Raw genomic sequence first — 10,546 nt, 5'->3', positions numbered from 1 at the left:
GAGGCCTGGAGACACACCATCTATAATGCTGCTGCTGCTTTTGAGAACACTCGCAGGATCACTCTCGAGGAGAAAAGACAACGCCAAAAGAATCGCGTCTTGTCGATATCACCTGGGGAGTCTTTCTGCTGTACCTTCTGCAACCGGACTTGTCTATCTCGCATTGGCCTTTTTAGCCATCAGCGCGCTTGTAGCAAGCGTGGGTAGAGCCCTTCTCAAATCTTCATTCGCGAAGCCTAGCCATGAACATGAAAGGAGTAGAGGAAATGAAAGTTTTAGCATGGAATATATTGTGTAGGTTATGTGTTTTAATCCAAGACCTGAAGGGCTGATAAAACTGGCAGTAAATGTATGTGTGTAGCATCACAGCATCATGAGCAATAATTTCACAGAAAGCAATCCTTGGCACTAAGTAAAGATTCATGACACATTAAAGTGTCACATGTACAGGTTTACCCAAATTTATAGACAGAGAAGATCTAGAGACATACTGAGCAGTTACATATATGCACATAAACATGGCAATGGAGGGTAGACTGTGGCACTCTGAACATTCATGGCATTTTCCATTGTAGTATGTATAAGTCTGGTCTATATTAAATTTGTCTCTGAAGTATGAAAGAGCAGGAGAATAAGTCTTAGTCTTTCAATCAGCGTTAATTTGTTTAAATATCACCAGCTTAATTCTTACTTTAAGCAATGTAATTTACTGCATCACTGAGTTCAGTAAGTAATTGACCATATTGCTTTCTTCAGTTACCACATTACCAGTTCTGGGCAGGGTAACGAATCTTTACTTAGTGCCAAGGATTGCTTTCTGTGAAATTATTGCTCCTGATGCTGTCATGCTACACATGCACATTTAATGCCAGTTTTATCAGCCCTTCAGGACTTGGTTTCAGAACTCGGGAAATGGATAAACAAATGCAGCTGGGTCCCTGAAGGGAAGCTGCATCTCCTTTCCTGGGATTTTAACCATGTCATGCTGTTCCATCATTCCAGAAACCAGAACCCCATGGCTCCTATCTAAATATTCTAACTGATTTGTAATCTGCCAACAGATTTGATTTGTGTCTGCCATTGTCAATTGAAAACAATGCCTATGAAGCCACAGTAGCTAGCATGATTTCAACTCATGTGATTTTTGTCCTTCACTTTGTTGATGTTAATGATTGCTGTATTTGAAAGGCTGAGCTCCCTGAAAGCTCTGGCGCTTGGCAGAGCTCTGTCTTTTGGCTCATGAAGTTGAGGTGGAAGATGCTAGCTAAGGCAGCTTTCATGGTGAACTAAGAGCTTGAAAGGAAGAAGTTGAAGGCTACTTACCTCATAATTTTCATATCTCTCAGTTTCTTTGTGAGACATTGTACATGACCCTGGCCCAGCTTAGGCAATTATTAATTGCTCAGTGGTGTTCTCAATACTCTTTGAACAAATGTACAAGTATCTAATGGAGAACAGATTGGAGTGCTGTGTCTCTTGCTTAGCAGTGACCTTTTCCTTCAGCCAGCTGGATTAGGACAGTCTGATTGATTCAGTATTGAAATATTAACATATTATTTTTAATGATTTTGTATGTTTAAAACCTGCAAATTACATCTGAGTTATTCTAAAATGTTCTTCTCATCTTTGTTTCCATAGTACCAGGATACAAATATGCAAGGTGTAGTGTATGAATTGAACAGCTACATAGAACAGCGCCTGGATACAGGAGGAGATAACCAACTGCTTCTGTATGAACTGAGCAGCATTATTAAAATAGGTAAGAAAGAGAATCAGATGTCTCCGAGCTGTTACTTAGGATCAGTGCACAGCACATTTCTTACGTGGTTTAATTAATAAAGACAGGTATTGAGGGATAACCGTGTTCTCATTGGATGTTCTCTCAGTATGAACTTACTTTACCTTCTGTCCCTCAGTGAATCCCTAACTGCACTTAAGCGAATGTCGTCTTCGCAATCAGTTGCATAGCTAATTGTGAAATTAGAGTCTCCTGTTAAATGAGCCAAAGCATATTCTATTCTGGTTATGATGGTGTTGCGATGTCAATATTGAAAGTAAAAAAAAAATAAAATCTACTGGCAATATCATTGCATACTGAAACTCCTTTTAAAACAAAACTGAAATGTTGCTGCAAGAAGACATATCTTTTGTGTGATCTCAAATTAAACTAATTTGTTTAACTATTTTTCGTATCTGATGTAAGTAACTTTTGTGGTAAGAAAATAGTACACATGGTCAAAAGTTTAAAAAAAACCAAAACAAAACAAAAATCTCAATAACAATAGAAGTGTAATTCAGCTTCTTTTTAGCCAGAGTGGATGTGCTCAGACTTAAATAGGAAGTATCACAGTAGCTTTGATAGTATAGCTTTCAGTCAGCTCTTCAAAAAGATTTTACTATCCTTGCTACTTCATAATTTTGTAATGATGAATAATAGTTCTGTTTTATAATCTTTTAAGAGGAGCACTTCTGTTTACTGGTTTTGCTTAAATTAGTATTTGGATATTGATGTCCAATTGACAGCAAATCAAACTGGATTTCATTAATACACAGCAGAAGAAAATTGACAAGACAGAGTGCTTATGTTTTACAATTTTTTTTTTCTTTTGTAAAGCAGATGAGGGTATTTTTTAATATAAATATTCCTTTACAGTGCTTATTTGCCTTGTAGCTCAAAATACATACTAGAGCTGAAAGATTTAAAATCTGAATGCCAACTACCATGCCCTCAACCCTTACTGGTGTTGTGCAGTTGGTAGTGAGCAAGTAACTACACAGTGGGACTTTTTTCCTTTTGTCAAAATAAAGAAGAAAGCCATTTGATTTGATTGCACACAAGTATAATTTCTCCCCTGGAAGGTACTAAATGGATTCTTGTGTTCATTCAAAAAAAAATAGGTACCAGATATGTTCTTTTACTGGTTAGAATGTTTAATAATCGTTGGAAAGACAAATACATGCTCAAAGTCTGTTGTGTAAAATGAAAAACCTTGTCTTCTATATTCTGTTCAGATTTTGAGAGTTTTCATTTGAGCAGTGATTTATGAGGTTGGTTGACTCTAAACTTTTGAGAGTTTAAGGAACTTGACTTTACCCTGTTTCACAGAACAATCTGAATCTGGCAAAAGGCTGATGAGTATAAACTTTCTGGTGCATGTCAGTGTTTTTAATATGGGGGAGGTGCAGAAAACCGAAACTGTTTGGAAACACATTTTTATGGCAATATTTGCAACTCCTCATTTTCCCATTGTTTTCTGGCTTAAGACAGAGACAAGTATATCTTAACATCTACAAATGCCTTTTATTTTAGACATGGAAATTATAATTGTATCTGGCTGATTATATAATTGTATTTTTATGTTAATTTATACTATTGTATGAATTAATTTGAAATTACAGGCATTAGGCTTTGGAGTACTAATAAGATGTATAAAGAAGTTGTTTTTAATGAACTTTTAGAATGTAGTAAATATAAACTGAGAAGAGTTATGTAGTGGTGCCTTTAACTGTAGAGTCTGGAAAGTTTCAAGGGACACATCAATGGACCTTAACCTTTAGAACTTTAGATGTTTGTCCTAAGTGGAATTGAATCTGTGGTTTCACCTCAGAGATATTGTGTAAGTTTGATTTACCTCAGTGAGTACAATTATTTATTTTGTTATTGTTTTGGCAGCTACAAAAGCTGATGGATTTGCACTGTATTTCCTGGGAGAATGCAATAATGTAAGTATCCTGGATTAAGACGGTACTTTTCTGGAGAATTACAAGTGTTTTATTTCAATTTCATAACGATGTTTTTGTATTCTTTTGCATGTCACTTAGCAGGAAATATTACTGAGTGCTGAATTTTACATTTATCCTATCTTTATTTCTGTAAATTAGATGTTTAGGGAACATAGTGGTAATGAAAAAAATGTTCTCCGTGTTTAGATCCTTGACCTTTTAAGATGTTGACAGGTCTTCTGTTAATTGTCAGCTTAGTGGGATAATGTTAATTGTCAGATAGTGAGATAATGTAGATTTCAGATGTAGATTCTGGTTAGCATAAAATAAATGGTACATTTAAAATTTATGAATGAAATTAGTTTCTGATGTAATAATTCAAATACCAGTGAATCCCATATTTGTTCTTTTTTTATTTGAACCTTGTTAGAATGCATTACATTTTTTCTGTCCGTATTAATTTGTACAGTTGCCACAATGTATGACTTTCTAGTTACTTTGAATGGCTATAAAGAGGGAAATGCAGTTTATTACTTCAGTCAGTTGCATCAACTTAAAAATTACAATTTGTCAGAAATTTTACATCTTTCATTGGTTCAAGAAACAAGCAGTGACTAGAGAGGAAAATATGTTTCTCATTGTTTTTGTTTCCTTACTTTGCACAGGCAGTTTTAATAGTTTATTCTTGTATAGTCCATTAGCCAATTTCCTTTGCTCTTTATGAAATAATTGAATTCAGAAAAAAGGGTAAAAATTACATTTTTGAAATAATGGAAACAGGATTGAAGATGTACAAACCTGCAGGTTACTTGATGTGGAAGAAAGGCCATACAGAAATTTCCTGTAAGAAATGGGATTTTTTTTTCATATGATTATTTCATATAATAAAGATAATCCACTTTATTATTCAAAAATTGTGTCTCCTCTGAATGAGTTCTATTAAGTATATAAGTAGCATATATTTTTAAATAATCCTTTCACTGAGCGGTATAATTTAAGAAACATGTTCTTCCTTTATGAATGCAATCTTTGGTTCTCATTAGTAGGTGTAAGCATCCATTGTCCTGGCTAGGGGGTGATGCAAATAGTCACTGAAAAGCTTCCTCCTGCTGTCAAAGGCAAGAGCCCCCAGGAGGTGCAACCATCCATTCTGAGTGCATTGCTGGCCAGCTTGGGTGCCAGTGCCTACCAGCTGAGCATGCTCATCTCTAAAAGCCTTGTAAAAGATGACAGTAAAAATAACTTTTGGGCTGAGACCTAGAGAATTCTTACTATGGTGAGGTTTTTCCTATTTGATTAGTGTGGCATAATATGGGATTACTCCGAGCCTTCTGATACCCTGAGGGCCTGGGTACTATATGACCTTCTTCTTTTTCCTTTTTTTTTTTTTTTTTTTTTTTTTTGAATAGCCTATTAGGCAGATTCATCTATTTGCTTCCCAGTATCCCAGTATAACTCTTTCCTGAAAAACGTTCCAGCCACTAAAAACACACATTGACTTTATTAACCACTGCTATGTAGCTGCATCACCCAAAATGGAATGTTCTTCATGTAGTTATTATAAAGGACTGATCCCAAGGCCTTTGAAGTTAGTGTGAGATTTTCCATTCACTTTAGTGGGCTTTGGGCCAGACTCATGTTTGTAGTCTTGTAACTAAATGGTAACGCATTAGCCTACTTCTTATAAGAAATTGTCATTGGAAATTAATTTCGATATCTCTTGCCTCTTGAATTTTTAATTTCAAGGATGTATCCAAGTGACATTAGCCATTCCCCAGCAAATACCGGCAATGTTTTTTTATTTATTTTTATTAGATGTCCTTTTAAAATGGAAACAAGAAGACTGTGCATAGAAGAAATGAGCTAATTCTTTAAGCTGCAATTTCAAAACTTTTTAAAAAACCCTATGATTAGCTGGGACAAAGTAGTTTCTGAATATCTATGGCCGTGTGTTGAAGAATGGCTTCTGCTTTTTGGTGGCTTAATTTTTGATGCTTGGTTTGTGACATAAATTTTGCAAGCTCAGCAAAGTCCCCCCCCCCCCCAATTTAACAATTTTTTTTTGTTTGTTAGCTTGAAAAATAAAAATAAATATAAATACACTATAATTATTATATATAGTTTTGTAATATTAATAAATCTGCTTGTTATGAAGTTAGGAGTAGTGTATGTCTTTTTGAGAATTAAGTATTGGGAGGGTGTTGTGTAAGAATGGAGAAATCCTTTTAACAAGCAGATAACTATTTTCTGCCAAATGGTTTTCTAATGTTTAGCGATGTGTATTCTAACTATATTCTGCAAGGGAACTTAGAATCAAAACTGAAGCAAAAGCATTAACTCTACTTCATTGCAGCTCCCACTTTAAATATGTATAATTATACTTTTGATTGCTTAAATAAATCCAAATTTGATAATTTTGACTTGTGTTAATCTCAGCAAAGGAATATTTTTTGCAATATGAGACTTTCACAATTAACTTTAGTCTGGATTAATTAGTGAGTTTCTAATTAGAATAGAAGATAATTTCCTTTCACAAAAATTCTATATATTCACAAAATTAAAATCAATAAATGATTACTACATACTGCATGCTATTATTTCTTAATATTGAAAGAACTGCTTTATCATTGCGAATTGCTTTTTTTCATGGTTTACTAATGTGTTGTAAAACTTTGGTGCAGTTTTTAATATGGGCAGCACCTTCTTTACATAAAAATTATATTAGAACTGAAAGAAAATTTGTGTGATGTGAAGAAAAACTCTAGATGAACCAATCATTTTTGTTTTGCAAGGCATAGATGATACACTAGCCTTTAAAGGAGGACAATGTTTTAGAAAAAATTCCTTTGGACTTAAATGGCACAAAAGTAAGCTTGTTAAAATACCTGTGCATATATAAAGTGTCTTTGTGGCCTTATTTTCTTTCTCTCTGTTGAAGTTTACTAACTATATTTTGACTTGTATTAGAGTTGGATAACAGCATAAGGGCAAGGTAACTTCTGGCCAGCAGTTCAGGTCTAATGCCTTCAGAATCTTTACTTGAGTGAATTTGCTTGAAATGGAAGATGCCACATCAATTGCAGATTACACAACACTTCTTTGTGCATGTATTTCTCAGAATTGGTGCCCAAATGACTGTGGCCAGTTCAGTTATTTTAGCAACCTTTTGGTTTGTTGAAATTGCTTGGAAGCACTAGCGCTCTTTGCACTCCTTACTAAGTGTTCTGATAGTATGATTCTGCTTTTCAAATGATTGCTCTCTAGCACGTAAGCACCACTGGCAAGCCCAGCTCCTTCCTTCCCTATAAAGTTGCCCTGAGTAACAGAATCTGGTTTTGCCTATGCTATATATATAGTAGAACACACTTCAAGGTACTCAGATACTAAAAGCAATACAACTTCCTCATCAGGATCTGAACAGACCTGTGCCAATACTACCTGTGGTCTTTGAACTTCGTCCCTATATAAGGGATTATCTTTGTCCGTGGGTTACTGTAATTATGCAAATAAAATTATTTATTCTTAAGGTACATAATCGCCATTTTACAAATACTATATACCAGACAGCAGAAATGCTTCCAAGTCAAACAGGAGTGTTTCACAACTCCCAGCAAACGTCTTACCTTTGTTTCAATTTTCTGTTTTATTCTTTATCAGGATGAATATATAGTTAAGACCTTAATTAAGTACCATCTTCAAATATGACTTAAAGTATTTACTGAAATCTTCATATTGGAGAGTGTGTGTGTAAATCAATTGCCTAAGTATCATGCTAGCTGGGCATAGTTTTAAACCCAGAAGCTGACATCTTTCCAAGGCAATATGTCTAAAATACTTATCACAGCTACAGAGTTTCTAATGTAGTATTATATTAACTGATTCTTCAGATACTTCTTGTTTATAGTTTTTACTTGTATGAGTAATTTGTCTCATGATTACATTGTGATTCCTATGTAAAGATCTATGACTTCGAATTTAATAGGCATACACTTAAAGTAGTTTTTTTTACTAGGTCTTCTGTTACTTGGTTCCCGAAACTGCAAATTGTGTTGACAAACAGATTATCCTTGCTTCAGAGAGAAGTTTCCAATAACTTTATTGTAAGAAATAATTATGTGAGGCCACAAATATGTACACATACTCTCTGCTTCAGGGTGTATTTTATTAAGCCATTCTAGAATTTCTGGGCATGCAGAAGTTGTTGCAGCTTGATGTGCAGTGCCATCTAGTGAGTTTATGGAGTCGGTGATTTGAATTGTTAAGAACTCAGGAAAAAACTGCTTGCCGTCTCAGGTTTTCGTACCAGTCTAAGGTGTATTTTGAATGTGTAGACATTTTCTCTGAAATTTGAGGCTTTAAAATATGCTTCCAGGTGAAAAGCTTCTAGCTGCAAGTCAATTCAGAAAACTTTGGTCTTTCTCCTTGAATCAATTCTAACATCATGTATTTTTTTATAAGTGGAAGATATCTGTTGCTTTCTTATTTGTTAGTGAATAATTACTCAGCAGAGAGTGATAGATGTTGATGTGTTACAGTTTCTGAGTTTAACTTTTGAGTTAATAAATATATAATAATATATAATATATAGTAAGATATAAGATAAATAACTGTCAAAATGTATTTTAGTGAAATTTTGATCTTGTTTCATTTACTATTCAGGTAAATGGACTTGTGGAATGTGGTCATGATGAATATAGAATCATAGAATATCCTGAGTTGAAAGGACTAAGATCATCAAAGTCCAACTCCTGGCTCTGCACAGGGCCATCCAAAGACTCACACTAAGTGACTGAGAGAACTGTCCAAACACTTCTTGATCTCTGTCAGGCTTGGTGCTGTGACCACTTCCTTGGGAAGTCTGTTCCAGTGCCCAGCCACTCTCTCTGGGGAAAGAATTTTTTTCTAATATCCAACCTAAACCTCCCCTGACTCAGCTTCATGTCATTCCCTTGTTTCCTGTCACTGCTCACCAGAGAGAAGAGATTGGTGCCTGCCCCTTTGCTTTCCCTCGTAAAGAAGTTGTAGACTGCAATAAAGTCTCCCTCAGTCTCCTCTTCTCCAGGCTGAACAGATTATACTCTTCCCCTGTAGGACCTTCATTATCTTTGTAGCTCTTCTTCGGACATTCTTCTGGAGATTTGTATCTTTCCTATACTGTGCACCCAGAACTGCACACAATATTCAAGGTGAGGTTCCCCCAGTGCAGAGCAGAGCAGGACAATCCCCTCCCTCGACCAGCTGGCAATGCTTTGCCTGATGCCCCCCAGGACATGGTTGGCCCTCCTGACTGCCAGGGCACTGCTGACTCATGTTTAACTCACCATCAACCAGGACCCCCAGGTCACTTTCCATGGTGCTTCTTTCCAGTGTCTCATTCCTCAGTCGCTGAGGAATATATACTATAGATAGAATGCAGAATTTTTTAGAAAACCAAACAGAGATTAGTTGTTTGTGGTTCACTATCAGAATCAGAGGTTATTGTGCATAACTCTGCACTGATTTATCCAGGTGTTTGGTTTTGCTCAATATATTCTTTCATGCATGGGTGAAGAAAGATTATAGGACTGCAGACATCATTGTAGGGCTGGATTAGAATTCAAAATGGTCTTGTGAAAATGGTCAGAAGAAACCAGACAATGATTCAGCTAGAAAAAGTGCTGAGCTTTCCCTAGATTGCCTCTCTCTGTGTAGGACAGCTGATGACTTTGAGAAAGATTCTGGGATGTGCAGGTAATTTGAAGGTAAACATGGGTCAGCATTATCATTCCTATATAAAAAAATTACACTGTCATATGCAGCAAACACAGAACTCTATCCATGGTATAAAGTAATTTTTCTATTCCTCTGTCCGCTGCTAAGACCTCAAATGGAGTAATATGGCTGGCTTAAGCACTGCACTTTAAGAAAGAAATAAAAATGGAGGAACTGAAGTGAGTTCAGGAGAGAGGAGGGAGAATGTCCAGGAAAGAAAATAACTGCTTTTGCTTAGTCTAAAGAAAAGAAAGTTGAGGGATGAAGATATGCCTGGATAAGGCAGAGAGGAAGGGAATAATCTCCATACCTATGGTGTAGGGCAAGAAGAAGTGTGTTTGAATAAGCGTTGGGAAAACTTCCTCAGTCGTGACTGTAGTGAAGCACTACAGTCTGCTGCTTGTGAAAGCTTGGGAATTCTCATCCCTGGAGGTGTGTTTGAGACATGGTTGGCCAAACATTTTTCAGAAAAGTGCTTAGTTGACTATGCCTTAAAATGGAAGGCATGGAAGAGAGGTATGTCAGCTTAGTTTTCTGTGTCAATGAACTGGTATAGTCGTTGTGGAGTTTTTCAGTTGTGTAAATCAACTGGAAAATTTCCAGGAGTGAAGGGCAGTTAAAAATGAATACTATTCAGAAGGATGAAAAAAAAAAAAAACCTCTAAACCCAACTGCTAATAGTTTTACAGCATATAAGTGCATCGTCTTCATTTTACAAGTATCCAACATTAGTACATAATATGTAGGTTAAAAATGCAAATCTCCTGTTAAGTACCCTGTCAGTTATCATGAAGGAAATAAGTTTTTATTAACAATAGTGGTAGTTGCTGATGGAGTTTTTTCTTCTTTTATACCTGTGTGCTTCATGCAGTCAGCCCTTGTGTTTAAACCCAGGACAAGAATTTAACATGATAGTATTGGGATACTACTTCAACTTAGCCAATGTACAATTCCAATGTTTGGGGCTGTGAGTGGTTTCCAAATTTTTGCTGTTTGTTTGGTTTTCTTGATAATCATTGTTTACTGTGATGAGCTTTATTCCTGCTAAAAAACCTGGCCTTAGGTCACAGCC

The 10,546-nt window shown here is 35.8% G+C and overlaps 1 protein-coding gene across 3 annotated transcripts in view; it reads left to right on the top strand.

The window, feature by feature from the left end:
- Nucleotides 1-10,546, top strand: part of PDE10A (phosphodiesterase 10A) — a 358,019-nt gene that overhangs the window by 296,221 nt on the left and 51,252 nt on the right. For all 3 annotated transcript variants that reach the window (XM_027891692.1, XM_027891693.1, XM_027891694.1), the window contains exons 4-5: nt 1,639-1,759; nt 3,674-3,723. In XM_027891692.1, coding sequence (XP_027747493.1) covers nt 1,639-1,759; nt 3,674-3,723 — 171 coding nt within the window. The remainder of the gene's footprint in view (nt 1-1,638; nt 1,760-3,673; nt 3,724-10,546) is intronic.

This window comes from Empidonax traillii, unplaced genomic scaffold, assembly GCF_003031625.1.
Source record: "Empidonax traillii isolate 1590-97213 ecotype Southwest subspecies unplaced genomic scaffold, ASM303162v1 scaffold326:size758569, whole genome shotgun sequence".
NCBI lineage: Eukaryota > Metazoa > Chordata > Aves > Passeriformes > Tyrannidae > Empidonax > Empidonax traillii.
This window is presented reverse-complemented; position numbering and strand designations above follow the sequence as displayed.